Genomic DNA, 15,917 nt, shown 5'->3' on the forward strand with positions numbered 1-15,917 from the left:
TGACAGAGAGGAAAACATGAATGTGAGAGACAGAAGTCGCTGTGAGAAAGAAACGCCGATCCCTGCTGCCCATACACGCCACGACTGGGGACGGAACCCGCAGCCCAGGCACCCGCCCTGACCAGGAATCGAACCTGCAGCTTTCTGGTGTAAGGGATGGCAGACACTCCGATGACGGAAACCACCTAGCCACAGCGTCTTGGGAATTTTCCCAGAGACGTGGCAACCACCTAGGAGTCCGTCTTAATAAATGCACGTTGCAGATGGGGAAACCGAGCCACCCAGCACTCCAGCGATTTCCGCGGGGCGGGGTGGGGGGGTCCCGCACACAGCCGTCCCTGTCCGGCTGACCCAAGTTCATGCTCTTAACCCGCACGCCACCCAACAGTGAAGGTGGCTTAGAATCTCTCAAGGGTCCCGGGGGCATCCTTTCCCAAAAGAGGACAAAAACCTTGACTCAATAACACCATTTACTATGTTTCAAACGGGGTCAACGGGAGGAAAACGAGCCGATCCTTTCCCTACTAAAAACGCAAAGCAAGATGAACCGTAGCTAGCGGCGACACTCGCAGAGAGACAACCGTCAGAGAGACAACCGTGTTAGGAATGAAAGAGACACAAATAGGTGAATAGAGAGGGAGACCGATGCAGCGACGCAGGCGTTGGGTGGGGTTCTTCGCGCCTCCCGAGAGCCCTCCTCGCCGGGCGCCCCCAAGCCGGGGCTGCTCTCCTCCGCTCCGTAGTTTCCTTTTCTGCCCCCCCCGCCCACCCCATGGGCGGATAGTCCCCAAGGTCCCGTTCAGTTCGAATACTCGTATTTCATAGAGCGCACAGAAAGACCTCCTTGTCCCAGTCAAGCCCACAGGATTTTAATTCACGGGGCGACTGCGTGGAGACAGGTAGGGCTTCACGCGGCCGCACAAAAAATCGATCACTTACGATTCCCGAGAGAACCGGTGGCCGCGTCCCCCGCGCAGGTACGGCACCAGGAGCTCCGTTGCCTGCAGGGACCAAGGTGCCGAAAGAAACAGGAACTCGGGCAACGCCTTTATAAACACAACTGTGGGGGTGAGTCACTGGCGGGGGCTGCCCCCTACCAGACCGGAAGCGGAAGCACGCGTCGGACTGCGCCGTGGGGGGGCGATGCGGGGTTCATCACGTGACTTTCACGGCACCCCCCCCCCCCCCACAAAGCCGCCTTGGGAAGGATTGGGGAGGAACACGGGCGTGGAGCTGTGGTGACTGGACTCATGCCACCTCAGTGGCTCGGGAGAGTTTGTGCCCACTGGGTGTGTCTGGAAGCCCAACTGTGGGGCGCTCCTCGGTAAGCATCACTTCCTTATGTCTGCAAAGCCGGATGTGCTGGCAACTTCCGGTCCACGGTGGCTCCTGGACCCCCCCACTTCCGGTAGCAGGACGCAGGGTGTGGCGGGAGGGGGAAGCGGGGCTCAGGTGGTGGTTGTGGGGACGTGCAAACAACAATAAAGAGGGTGGGGAGGCCGGGGTGTCGGAGTGGAGCTGGACGAGGTAAATCAAACCCGGCAGATGAAATAAATCCAATCTGACACACGCAGAAAAGGCAGGCGGAGGAGCAACCACACCCTCATCTTTGGGGGCGGACGCACTTCCGGGCGCGCTTCTTTGTGTCGGGACTGATGGATCCGCTCACCAGACCACTCCGCGTTCTGCCCGAGAGGCAAATATTATTTGTCAACTGTAGGTGCACCCGGGTATGCTGAGCATGCCTTTGCATTCTGCAGCCTAAACCGGTGTACATGTTCACATCAGCTTTACACTTCCAGGTGTTTATCTAAAAAAAGGGGGGCTCAAGACCCCGTGCTCGCCTTCTCTGCGGAGGCTCTGCGGCTTTGCACGCAAGGCGCATTGCAGACCTGCTCTAGGACGACGCGCCATAACGCGGCAATCGGTGCCCATGGAACGCAGAGGGCGTGTTGGGCGCGCCGCAGGCCTGTTCTAGACGACCCGTCGCAACACGGCATTCGGTGCCCTTGGAACTGCCTGCTGTCCCGCCCAAAACAAACAAGGGCCTCACTTCTAACATCTGGCCCCGAACCCCAAGGGTGGCGGTTGGTTGAGCACTGCTGGGCCTCTGACAACAGCAGAGCGACTGTCCTGGCAAGACTTTCCATGTCTTCTAAGCCCCGGGCAGGCCCAGCAGGGGAGAGCATTAGTCAAGGCTGTAAATCAAGGTCACCACTTCCTCCTGGGGCACCTGGCTGGGCGTGAGGCAGCTCCCCGGGGGCCAGCGGAGGCACTGATTTCCTGGAAATGCTCCTAAAGCCAGGGGAGAAACCTCGGTTCCAGCAGCTGGGGGCCACTTGGAAAAGCAAGACTCCTTCTGCACCTCCCAGTTTGGAACCCTGGTGGACATTGCATTCCATCTCTGGAAATGGGTCACAGAAGCATGCACCCCCAACTGGAGACTCACAGGGCACAGCACCATGAAAAAGCACAGTCAAAATCGACACAGGAGTTTGGGAGAACAGAAAGCAATTGAGAGCACAGGGGAAATGACTCATAATATTATACACTCGACACAATTCTCCTCCCCGGGGGGGATTTCCATGTAACTCTGGTTTAATTTGTGTCCCTGCTCTTTTTGAGCTAACACAATTTGTTTATTGGTCTCCATAGCTACCAAGCTCTGTGGTTGTCCACAGTGGCTGCTTGGGCACCTCACGCTGTACTCACACTGCCTCCACATTTACTTGCAAAAACTAATCCCCGGCTTCTAGCTGGTCAGAACTCTGTGTCCTGGTGTGAATCTGCTCCCAACCCAACTTCCCGATCCTTTCTCCTCCGCCCTCCAACCTCTGTCTCAACAACGTGGCCTTTTCTCCCTGAGCACACAGGGGTTCTGCTGTGCCTCAGGGCCTAACGCAGGCTCTGGATTGTGAAAAACTAAGACTTCCTCCTTCAATCTGTGCTTCTAACCCCAGCGCCTAGGGCAGCACCACCATTCCACCGCTGGCCACCAACAGACATTTCTCAAACTAAAGGTCTTGACAAACTGCTTCCTTCTCGGACTTCAAGGATTCCCAGACCTCTGATGGTCTCCGAAACAGTCTCTGGTGGCACAGTGGCAAACATTTCAAAATTCAACAGTGTTTTTATTTTATTTTAATGCACATATAGCTAATAGATACCCTGGTGCATCAAAGGACAACTAACTGCTTCAATATAAGAAAAAAAAATCAATCGACATTAATGACACAGCCCAGGCATAGGCAAATATGGCACAGAGAGTGCAGGAGGCACACAAACAAGTGAGCGTGTGAAGTCCAAGTTCAGACAGTGCGGGGGCTGTAGATGTCTGTGGAGGGAGAGAGGAGCAAGGAATCCTCACCACAGACACACACGGGCCCCAGGCCGCCTGCGGGGTGCGGGGTGAGGGCACAGTCCCACATCCTATGAACAGTCTTGCACAGGGACCTGCAGACCGTATGTACACCCCGTGTGCCAAAGCTGCCCATTGCCTGTACGTGACGTCCCACTGGAACACAGCCCCTCTGTCTCATTGTTCTATGTATTAAAAAAAAAATTATCAGCTGAGCGATGTTCACTGAGTTCAGAGGGAGAGGAAGGGGGAGACAGACAGAAACATCCATGTGAGAGAGAAACATCCATCAGTTGCCTCCCACATGCACTGTGACTGGGAATCAAACCCACAACCTTTTGGTGTAAGGGACGATGCTCCAACCACCTGAGCCTTGTGGCCAGGGCTCTAAGTATTTTCAATGGCTGCTTTGCTGCCCCAAAGATGAGTGGTTGTGACGGGGACTAAAATATTTACCATCTGGCCTTTTACAGAAAGTTTCCTCCCCACCCCCCGACCCGGGGAGAGACCTGGGCTAGCAGATGGGGCCCCTAGTGCGTCTTCTGAGGCCAGCACAACCCTGACACCCAAAGCTGACAAGGACACTCCAAAAGGAACATCGCAGCCCAGTTTGTGTTGGAACGATGAACATGACCTTAGCATTGCACACAGCTCTGACACACCCAACTCAGCAATATGGAAAAGGACACGGTGTCTGAGCCGAGTGTGGTTTTTTCCAGGAACGCAGGGCTTCCTGTCTGAAAAAGACCTTGCAGCAGGTCATGGCTATTAGGGGAAACCAGACCATTCAAGGACCCTGCCTGCCACACTGTGTCCACCACAAAGTCACGGGGAAGGGGCCGCAGGGCCAAGACCTGGGCAACACCTGGCTGACGGAGGCGCGAGAATGAGAAGCCTGAAAATAGAGGCAATCGGGAAACGCTACAGAAGAGAAATATTTGAACGTGACCCGGATGTTTTCACATTTAACATTAAAGAGGACAGCAAGCTTTTCTTTGGAGGGAGGGGCAGGTTTCGGAAATGGCGATGGTAGTTAAGTGTGGGATCCTATTAAAGGTTGGGAAACAGGCCCCCAAAATAGGGGGACGGATGGTGAAGGAGAGGCAGGGGCGCCCCATGCTGACGGCCGACACAGGCGTGGGAGGGCGAGAAGAGGACATCCCCTTGGGGACGGTGGCATATAAGAAGCGGACAGAGGAGGAGACACCCCAGGGATGACACGCACAGACACCTGGGAGGAAGGATGGTGCGGAGCCTGCCCACCCAGGTGACGGCAGAGGATAAACCTGGCAGGAAGTGAAGTATCACAAGGCCGCAAACGTGTAAGATCACGTGCCACGTTCACAGCTGGCAGGTCTTACGTGGAAATGGTGTCTGACCTTTGAACACGGGCACTGTGGTTAGCGGCTGTTTCATCGTAGCTAAGAAAGGGGACCCTGGCCATCTCAGATGATGTCTCATCAACAACTTTTAAAGTAGGAGATGACCGCAGAACCCTTAAAAGGATCTTCAGCAGAATCAAACCTTTTTGTGATGTTTATACCAAGGGAAATTATTTGGCTCTGTAGAGCAAGGCCCATATCTAAACAACCTCAACTTAGAAACACTCAAGGGAAGTTTCCTTCCCCTCCCCCGAACAAGTTAACATGCACAAGAGTGGTAAGCCTTGACTTTATCTTCTACACACAGACATCGGAACAGACGAGATTGCAGGAACCGGGTAGTCCAGTCGGGCTGGCTGGGACGTGTCGCATAGAGGAGAGAGCTGCGTCTCCGCCATTCCATTTTATTATTCAGAATGGTTATAATGAAACCAAGGAACACTTTAGCAAAATGCTCTTTTTTTTTTTAAATCCTCACTCAAGGATAGGTTTAGAGAAAGAGGAAAGGCGAGAGAGAGAAAGAGAAACATCAATCGGTTGCTTCCCTGCCCAGGGATCAAACCCACAACCTTTTGTATCCAGGACAATGCTCCAACTAACCAAGCCACGTGGCCAGGGCGAGAACACCCTCCTTAAATGAAGCGCTGGTTTGCAACGGCACCGTAACAAGGGTGTTTGTTGGCAACAAGTCACACTGAGCACAGCTTCGTACCCAACACCATGCAGGGGAGCTCACGCCTGCAGGCTGCTCTCTGCGGTGGGAACATGATATGCCCGCTTGGTGGAGGCGCATGAATTATTGATGCTACAAGGCTAGCTAGGGGGTGTTTTCGTCCGTCTGCATGAAGGGCCCAGGCACCTCACTCTCCAGCTACTTACAAACCCCTACATTTAAAAAAGTTTTTTAAAAATGAATTTTTATCCCCCCCCAAGGACACTTTTTCATGGCTTTTAGAGACAGGGGAAGAGAGAGGCATTGATGTGAGAGAAGCATTGATTGGTTGCCTCCCGTACATGCCCTGACCAATGATGGAACCTACCATCTAGGTATACACCCAGACTGGGAATCGAACCTGCAACCTTTAGGTTTCAGGAGGACGCTCCAACCAACTGAGTCACACCGGCCAGGGCTAAACTTATGTTTTCACACTGAAATACAACATGCACACAAATGCACAACCGCAACCCAGAGTGTCATCGGGGCAGCCACCGATGTGCACAGCGTGGACAGCCACCTCCTCCCCTAGCTGTTCTTCTGCCCCCTCCGCAGGTGCTGCCGGCCCCGTGACTGACCCCCAGTAAAAACCCAGGACCCCAACGCTCGGGTGGTTAGCGACAATGGACCCGGCACGTGGATGCTGGAAGGAGCAAGTTAACTTCCCTGGCAGGGGACTCCTGTGAGCAAGAGCATGGTTTCTCCTGCGCTACGCCCTAAGCACCTTTCCCCTTCGCTGATTTTAACCCGTATCCCACTGCACCCTACCCCCGCCCTGCTTTACCGAGATACAACGCTGTGTACGTTTAGCGGTGATTTGATACATGTACCTACCACAGCTGATTTGATACATGTACCTGCCACAGAGTGACTGCCACAAGGTCACTTAACGCCCCATCACCTCACCTTGTTACCTTGTTAGTGGCGAGAACATTGAAGATCTACTCTCTTTGCAACTTTCAAGTATACGCTACGCTGCAGTCAAGGGCTGTCTGTTAGGAAGTGTATCTTTTTCCTGTAACAAACTGTCAGTCTGACCATCGCTGGGTCCCGTGAATCTTTCCAGCAAATCGTAGACCCTCAGGACAGGGGACCCCTGCGACACCACCCAAAACCCACTGCTTATAACTCCTGGAAACTATTCCAACACGAGACGTTACTGTTTCCAAGACTTTAAAGGTTCTTCTGCCCTCTAGTAATACGGACAGATTATTCAGATCTGCCTTATTATTTACTGAAACTAATATTCTCCCAAACAAAGGCTAACCACGCCATCAAAGAGATGCATGCCTCGCTGTTTCGTAACGACTTTCCTTTGAAACAGGGACACCCATTAGCAATGTAAAAGAGGCTGTGCAGCCCAAGTCTATTTTTAGAGACTCGGCTGAACAATAAGCCCTGAACTTTTGTATAAATTAAGAGAGCTGAACCATGAAAATGACTTCCCAAATCCGAGGAAATGTGTCTTGCATAAGAAGAAGGTGTTCCGCGGTCCTAGGCAACACAGCGGGGCTTACTGGGTCATCTGTCAGCCGCTAGGAATGCAGGGAGCAAAGCCGCTTAATTATTTTGGAAGATGCAATTATTCTCAAATATTAAGAGTCACACCCATTTCCTGGTTATCTAACCTTCTTGCTGGAAGAAAAAAAAAATATCAGATTAAAAATCTGCTACTCCCAGCTATTTTATGATCTGCCTGAGAATGCTTTGGCACACCGCCCCCCTTCGTAGAGGGGGGGAAAAACACCCAGCAAAATTTAGTAAAAACAGGGACTGCAGTTTGCTCACTGTCCAAGTCTATTTGAGTTCTGCGGTGGCAGGAATCCAAAGGGTGAAGAAGTAAGAAGGCCGTTAAAACGTCACTTAGCGGGAAGGAGTGGCTGGCTTTCTGCTGGGTCGCGTTCATGCCTTCGGGAACCAATAGAACCGCCCATGGCTGTACGTCCATTGTTAGGGGAATGGAAATTACATAAGATTCCAAAAATTTAAAAAAAAAAAAAAAAAAGGAAATTCCCAGGAACTCTTCTTGGCTGATTTGAGGAAGTGAGGGGGGAAAAGAAAAGAAAAGGAAAAAACCCTTGGTAGTGCCCATGGCTTCTTGGAAAACACAGACCACCCCTGGGGCCCTTTCTCTATTCCAGCCCCCTGGGATGTGGCTACTTCACCCCCTGCAGCCTGGCTGTTTTCAATCCAAACAGGCCTCCTTCCCACCTGGCCCCAGGTGGCAGCTGAGCTGACATGCAGGGCTTGTACACTGCCGGGCTGTCTCTCTGGAAAGTGAAAGCTCGGTGCGTTGAGACTGCAGAACAGCCCTTTAGCTCTGTGCTTGGGCTTGGCTGTGGATGCAAACTGCCTCTCAGGCCTCCCTGCGATGCCCCGGCCACACTGGAAACTGAGAGGCGCGGCAGAGGGCACAGGCTGTGCCACCACTTGGCAAGTCTCTGTGGCTGTTCTTGTCACCGGGCCTCCTCGCAATGAATGAGAAATGTCCGCTAAGCTCCCCATGACATCTTGAAGGGCTGGGCACGTGGTATTCCCCACTCCTCCTTGTTTGAAGGGTGATATACGACACAGAGCTGTAACTATGTCCACATTCTATAAATCAAAGGAAACTCGCCTACTTGCACGGAGCTACTCACGTTCAGAAAAGCAGCCCCCGGCGGGGGTGCGGTGGGGAGACTTTCAGCTTTGAAAATCGCCGACGCTCCTGTCTCCACAACAGACGTGTGGGGATGTTCTCAGAAGCAATAAATACACGCGGTACGTCGGCCACTCAACCACGCATCATACACGTCAGGAAATAAATTCCAGCTAGGAGGAGTTTTCAATCACGCTCGAAGGTCTTTAAATTCTCATGAGGAAGAAAGAAGAAAGAAGAAAGATGTTCGGTGCCCTGACCCTCGGTGATCCGTGGCGAATGCGTTGTTACCATCCACTGTTAGGGTAGGACCCTCCCGTTATCTGCTGCGTTTCTAATGGCAGGCTTGGAGGCACGGGCAGCCGGCCAAGACGCCCGCCCCCGACAAAACATTAGCGAAAGTCCCTTTCTCCCTGCGTTTCTCTTTCCCTGTGAAGCCAGTGCCTCAGCTGTCTCAAGGTAGTAGCTCAGTGCCTGCCTGGTGCTCCTGGCGGGCTGAAGGCAGCCACAGACCCCGAGGCGGGGAAAGGCCCCTTCCCCAGGCTTGTGCTGACTTCAGTGCCTGGGTGTCTGGGCCGATGCTCAGAGAGCCAGCGTCTGCCCTACGGTCCATCTGCACTGGAGGACACAAGTCCTCCCTGGCAGCTCGCTCTTGTCCACGGCGGGCCGGCCAGGCTGCGGAGTTTTCTAGCTTCCTGCAGGAAGTTGCTTAAGGATTAAGGAGCCACGCGTCCCTGTGGACGCTCTCCCACTCAGCAGATCTGGGTGACAGTCGGGGCTGGAGGGACCCACGCAGGTCCAGCGAGGCTCACGGTAAAGCCGACGCAGAGGCGGAAACCTTTGTCAGCATGCTGCAGCCATGCCTGTCGGGCCCGTGGTCTTTTACCTTCCTTCCCTCACGCCCGGTGCTACGAGCAGAAATCAGCTCGGCCTCCCCGGCCGAACCCAGAGAAGCACTGAGTGGGTCGGGGGGAGGCAGGACAGAGGAAAGGGGGTAAATGGCAATGAAAGACTTGAGTTGGGCCAGTGAACACACAACACAATGTACAGAGGGCAGGCTGTAGACCTGTACACCGGAAACCTATATAATTTTACTCACCAGTGTAACCCAGTAAATTCAGTTTAACAAACCCCAGAAAAACAACGCTGCGTAGGAGGTGCCCTGCGGCCCAGTGACAAGGGAAAGGATGTGGTGGCTTCTGATAAGGCGAAACCCACACTGGCACACGACTAGCCACCCTGCTCCTGGATACTGACCCGAAACGAAAACCTGTGTTCACACGAAACCCGTGTACACAAACATCCCTGACACCGTCCGTTGAAATCATCAAAACCCAAAAACGACCCCAGTGTTTTTCAACAGGAAGACCGGCAGCCAACGGCTGCGTACCCTCTTTTTGTTTTCCCCACGTATCCTTAAAGTGGAGTGCAGCTGAGCAATGAAGAATGAACTACAGCCCCAACTGGTGTGGCTCAGTGGATTGAGCGCCGGCCTGTGAACCAAAGCATCGCCGGTTCGATTCCCAGTCAGGGCATGTGCCTGGGTTGCGGGCCAGGTCCCCAGTGGGGAGTGTGAGAGGCAACCACACATTGATGTTTTTTCCCCCTCCCTTTCTCTCTAAAAATAAATGAGTAAAATCTTTAAAAAAAAAAGAAGGAACTACAGCCTTCCCTCCTTCTCCCTCCCTCCCCAGCCCCCGTCCACTACACAGAATGCAAAGACAGAGTGAGGCCTGGCCACACAGACGCTGCCGGCCCTTCCAGGGGACAGAGCCAGCCTGGCAGCAGTGAGGAACGAGTCCCCTGCTGCACCTTGGGACTCACTCTGAGTGAGTGAGACACTGGGAAGAGGAAGCAACACAGGGGCCTGAGGGGGAACCATGACGAGAGGCGAGTTTGCTTTTCCTAAGCTGGAAGAGAGTAACAGTCACAGACTCAGAAGAAGGTGCCGGTGCACTTTGATCTCTTAATACAACGTCTCCTGGTGGGATTTACTCTGACCCACCTACGATTAGCCTTGGAAAGGAGACCTGCTACAGAAATCGGCCTGGAGGAAATTCTATGCATTACTGCCTCTCCACCAGCTGCCACGTCACAGAAACTACCAACAAAGGGAGAGCCTGGGCTTTCCAGGGGAGGGAAGAGGTTCCCCTGCCAATTCAAAGAGGCTACTAGCATCCCTGCCATCCTGGGCCCACGGGACGGGGCACCCGCCACACCCACAGAGATGTTCGCCCTTGCCCTTCGCGCCTCCCGATGTCCGAGAACTCGAGAACAACAGTCTCACTAGCTATCTGTTCTCACAGGGGAGCAGGTCTGGGGTGTGGGTCTTTACCCGCAGACATCGGGGGCAGGGATGAGCTCCGGGACAGGGGGGCGGACGCCTGTGGTCCAGGTGAGCCACTCCCGCCAGGTTAAGGGCTCCGAGCAGTGGGAGTCATTTCCCCCGCTTACTGTTTGGCTTGTGTATCCATTTCTTCTACTACGTTCTGGCGACAGCTCAGTGGAACGATCTAATCTCTCTGCAGAAAGGATGCGCACTGTCCATGGGTGATGCCCACTGGGGGCCCAGGTGACAGAGATCCAGGCTTGGGCAGGCACAGGTGTTTAGTCACAACACGCCACGTGCCCGAAAGACCTCGCCCCTTGGCCCAGCAAAACCACTTTCGGCAGACAAGGCGGGGCTCCGATGGACAAAGTGACTTCTTCACGGCTCAGAGCTGGAGCCATTGGTCTGGCTACCATGCTGCCCCACCCGCCACCTCCCGCACCAGGGACACAGAAAGAGCCAGAGCTCAGGGCTCAGGCTGCTTTGCCCCCGAGTCCCAGCACATGTGTCTCTGGGAAGCGGGACCTGGACGTCGGTTTCCTTGTGGAAAAATCAAGTTGTAAAACTCATCTGAGACAAAGCACATGTCTAAAGTGTAAACTCACAGAGAAGCCCTGGGCTGGACTGCGTCCTCCACCCTCAAATGCGTGTGGAGGAAGTCCTGTCCTGGTCCCCCTGAGGATGTGACTTTATTTAAAAAGTGCCACTGCGGATATAATTAGTTGTCACGACCCCACCGGAGTACAGGGAGAATCCACCACGAGTATCTTCTCTTACGAAGGCGAAATCTGGGAAACGTGGACAGCCACCTGCACACAGGGAGAATGCCACGTGGAGGTGGGGTGGGGGTGGGGGACCCATCTATCCGCCACGGAAACCACCGAAGCTGGGGGGAGGGGCCCGGAACAGTCCCCTCAGAGTCCTCAGGAAGAACCACGCCTGCATCACCCTGATGCCGGACTTTTGTCCTGGAGAACGACGAGACAAGGAAACTCTATAACCAGCCCAGCCTGGGCCTCTTTGTGACAGCAGCCTGGGGAACATGCAGCAGGGCTCAGGGCTGCTCAGGTCAACACCCTTGTGGGGTACCTCCACGGTGATGAAACCCACCAAACCCAGGAGGTGGGCACCCCTGCGGGGAGACAGAAGGGGCAGCTGGCCACGGGGACCGGACCGCCCGACAAACGGGTGACTTAAGTCAGGAGGGTACAAGGGTGTGTGTCCATGAATGCTCCAGTGAAATCTCATAAAGCTTTGCAAGTGCAAAAGGAGTATTCCCTTTAGAAACGAATCAAAAGATTAATAAGAAGCACCCACTAGCAATTCTGTAAACTGGGGTGAGGCTCCGCTGTTGGGAGCAGCCCCAGTGTTGTACGGAGGGGAAACCAGGACTCAGCGACGTCCAGGGGGGGCTCGTGTGAGGAATCCTGCTCGTCTGCGACAAAGCCGGGCCCCAGCACGGCAGCCCCCTCAGCCCCCTCAGCCCCCTCCGCTGCCCCCCGAGGTCAGCACCTGCTAAACACCTGGAGCACCCAGAGTACAGGGAATGTGCCCTTCGCCGTATGTTCCTCACCAGGAAGGAAACTGTTGGTCATAATCACATGCTCACAGAAATGCGTGGGGTCCCCCCTTTCAGGGGGCGTGTGGAAGCTGAGTAAATCGGAGGTCCTCAGTCTAAGGGGTTCGCACCTACACACCAGCCCATCAGAGCTCTCGCCATGCCCGAGCCCGAGAGCCCCACCTCGCTGCAGCCAAGGCCACCTCCAGCACAACCGCTCCCGTCTCCGTTCCAACGAGACCTCTCTGATCTGAACCGCCGCGGGGAGAAAGAACACATCCCTTCACGCCACCCCAGGAACGGGACGGTCCCCGAGCCTGCTCTCGTCCCCTTCAACACTGCAGGCTTTTGCCGCCAGCCTGGCTTCTCCGCCCACGCTCGGTCGCTGTGCCCCACGCGCAGCCCACGACTCGGCCGTGGACAGACACGTGGCCCTCTTACCTGACTCCTGGAGGTACCGATACACCAGGAAGTTCACCTCGTCACTCGTTATGCTCATCTTAGCCTCACCTCGCGGCGACGAGGTCTTCAGGAAGCAGGAGGCACCCTCTGTGGGAAGGGTGGGGGGGAAAACGGAGAGAGTCTTCAAACACTGCCCAATACGTATGGCTTTCTTCTGAATTCTTTTTGAAACAATTAGAAACAAACAAATAAAAAAACCCACCCAGGACGCTATTCCCACGAAGCCAACACACGTCTGACTCATGTTATCCTGTGTGACCCCATGTTACACAAAAATTTCGTAATTATTTATATAAAAAGCAAATATCCCGTTGAAATGATGCCAAAAATAAGAAAAGCGTGTGTGTTTTACAAGGCTGGCGCGGGGTCAGGTGACCAACCAGGCTGACGCAGACAAATTCAGGGGCGAGAGGAAATGAAAACAAGCCGACACTTTGTTCAGTAAAAATCACGTGCGTGTGTTGACGCCTGTGACTTGAGAATGACCGCGAACGGCGTCCTGCTGCCCGAGACACATGTGCTTGGCTTCGACACTAAAGTGCTCTTCCCGACAGAAGGGGGTTTACTGGGTAGACCAGCAGCCATGTGAACTTGACACCGTTCACTCAGAAGAGTTTAGCTGACGCCTTCACGATCCAAGCCCCCGGCAGCCACAGCCGAGAGGAGCCGGGATGTCTTCCGGTCACGTGCCCCACTGCGAACCCAGCAGGCCGTGAGGGACCTCTCTTCACAGATCCTGTCCCACGTTTGCAGGCATTTGCAGCAGTGGCGAAAGTTACCGTCGAAGGAGAATTATTGTAATGATGTGCGTACATGTAACATGGACGACAGAAAGCAGGTTTAAGTGAGCATCTCAGGGGTATTAGGGACATTCACAGCCCATACAGGTGCCACCGCCATCACCTGCAGAACTTTGTCATCACCCCAAATGGAAACTGTCTGCAATCAACACCCACTCCTCACCCGTCCCCCAACCTCAGGCACCCATTCTACTATCTGCTTCCTGTCCTACAGATTGGATTCCTCTTGTAATTCTGCTTTCTTTTTTAACCCTCACCCAAGGACATGTTTATAATGTTACGGACAGAGGACGGGAGGCAGAGGGAGAGACTGATTGGTTCCTTCTGTATGTGCCCAGACCAGGCATGAAACCCACCACCTTTGGCTATGTGTGGGACATTGCTCCAGCCCCCTGAGCCACACGGGCCGGGGCTGTCCTAGTTCCTCTGTGCTCAAGGAAAATGAAGCACAAGGAGAGAACAGAAACAAATCGGCACATGGAAAGCGTGGTGTTCAGCAGTCTGGGAATCACCCACACACACAGCCACACAGTGCAAAAGGGACTCTGACCTCTAACAACATCCCCTGCGCTCAGTTTCCAAGTGGTATGTGATCGCCGTCTCCTGCGTGGGGGAGAGGCTGGCCTGTGTCTCTCTGCAAAGAACGGTTTTACTGGACAGATGACGTGGAGCTAAGAACAGCTGTGCTGGCTGCAGAGCTAGGGCAGAAGGAGGGGGACGCAGGGGCTACGTGCTCCAAGCCAGACAACCGACCTCCACTGGTGTCTGCAACCCCTCCTAGCCGTGCATCACAGGGCCAGCTACGTGACTCGACTCTGTCACCTCCACATTAAGGACAGTAACAGCCGCCGGATGTGGGAGCGGCCGTGCAGGCTAATTGCCCGTGTGCCCATCCCTGCAGCAGAGTGGTTCGGGACAACCTGGTTATTAGGTCATTCAGCACCTGAGCACGTCCCCAAAGAGTGACCACAGAGGGTCTCCTCAGGGGTTGGCGGACACAGCACCCTCGTCCAAATGCACCCGAGCTGGTGATAGTGACTCTATCCGCGCTCGGAACACGCAAGCGGCACGCACTGAGCCCGTGAGGGAAAGCACGAGCCCCCGAGGCTCCGTGTGGGTGCGCATGTCCTCCTCGGGACACCTGGGGACACAATTAGCCCAATGTCTAGCTGGGTTCCGGACGCCATGGGTTTCCAGGTCCAGGGGACACTGTCCCGCCTCTGCCACTCTGGAACAAAGCGGACCTTTCGCAGCAATGGTGGGAAGTGCTTGGCCCCAAACCGAAGGGAAAAAAAACAAAACCAACAAAAAACACAGGCCTTAATGAGTGAGCCGTGTTTATTTTCTGGCCTGACCCAGTTTTCATTCCAGACACCTTCATGAGGCTGATGTGAGGAGACTGGAGCTGTGATGGAGGGGGGAAAAAAAAAGGACAAAAGAAAAAAAAAAACCCTTCTACTGTGACTTAAAGCCACCATGTCCCCATCGTGTTGCCTCAAACAGAAACTTAAAAATTAGTGTGGGCTGATGGCATTGCTGGAGTTGCCCCTCTAAAAACAAGTATCCCAAAATAAATCCTAATTTGGGGCTACAGGCCGTGAAGAAACTGCAGAGAAAATTATTCACACCATTTCTTTTTACAATTGAACTTCAACGTGGCAGCAGTTTCCACAAATCCCAGTTGTCTTCCGAAAACAGTTAAAAAGTTCCTTGCAAGGGAAATGCTGCCTCTGGGCTTCGTTTTATACAGCACACACTTGGAGCATCGAATCCGCGATCACTCTCTGGGAAGAGGGCAGACGGCCGCCAAAGAACAAAATCTGACTTGCGCTTTAATTATCTTTCACGACGGAAGCAGAGAGCGAACCAGAGAGCTGGCAGGTGACGGTATTCCAGGCAGACACGGGCGCGAGGTGGCTGCCAACAGGAGGCAGCCTTGCAGGAAGAGAAGGAGCTAAGCGCACGCTGATGGGAGGGCTGGCACGGCGGTGATGAAGCTTCTCTCTGAACAATGCACCCCACGCTGAAATGTGCTCTCATACTCTCTGAGAGCAGCCCTGTTTCTGCAGGGATGCAAGAATGCGTACCTCACGCCTGGTGTGTACATTTATGCTGCCTCAAGCCATCCTCTGGCGTGGGCGCAGGTTTCGGGGACCCATTTCCAGGCAGACTGAGCAGCAGAGCACAGCAGAAGCCACGTCTGCTCGAAATGGCCCCCGGCCCCCTGGACACGACAAACTCTGCTGACTTCGAGGCCGTGGCCCCAGCCCCGCCCGCTTTCTCCATGGCATTTCCTCTCCTCACGTGTGAACAGAGTTTATTTTCATTTCACGATCACCGGTCAGCTTAAGATGACATTTATATTTGCATAGATAGACTCCTTTCTGAAATCGGCGTGGGGGCCAGTATACGTTGCATGCAGCAGGCTGGGTTTAGCACCCTGGGTATCTCTGGGTCAATACGGAGCTGTTGGGGACTCTCTCGGCCAATCACAGTGGGACTGAATCAACTGTGCCATTTCCAGTCTGGCTCCAGTCATAGAAAAATATAACGGCGGGAAAGATTGTGGAGGAAACACAGGGACGTATGAACGGTGGTTTCAGCCTGGCTGTTTTCTTTCCTACTTATCTTCATTCATCAACAAGCATGTGTATATGATTGTACAGCAACAAAAA

At 53.9% G+C, this 15,917-nt stretch overlaps 1 protein-coding gene across 7 annotated transcripts in view; it reads right to left on the bottom strand.

Moving 5' to 3' along the window:
- TBL1X (transducin beta like 1 X-linked) overlaps positions 1-15,917 on the bottom strand; it is a 119,568-nt gene that overhangs the window by 17,273 nt on the left and 86,378 nt on the right. For 6 of the 7 annotated variants that reach the window (XM_024569968.4, XM_053917017.2, XM_053917015.2 and 3 more), the window contains one exon: positions 12,422-12,529. In XM_024569968.4, the coding sequence (XP_024425736.2) occupies positions 12,422-12,479 (58 nt within the window). In that variant the 5' untranslated portion in view covers positions 12,480-12,529. Of the gene's footprint in view, positions 1-939; positions 1,092-12,421; positions 12,530-15,917 lie in introns of those variants that run through there. The other variant, XM_045203197.3, reaches the window with a different exon arrangement.

Source organism: Desmodus rotundus, chromosome X (genome assembly GCF_022682495.2).
Source record: "Desmodus rotundus isolate HL8 chromosome X, HLdesRot8A.1, whole genome shotgun sequence".
Taxonomy (NCBI): Eukaryota; Metazoa; Chordata; class Mammalia; order Chiroptera; family Phyllostomidae; genus Desmodus; species Desmodus rotundus.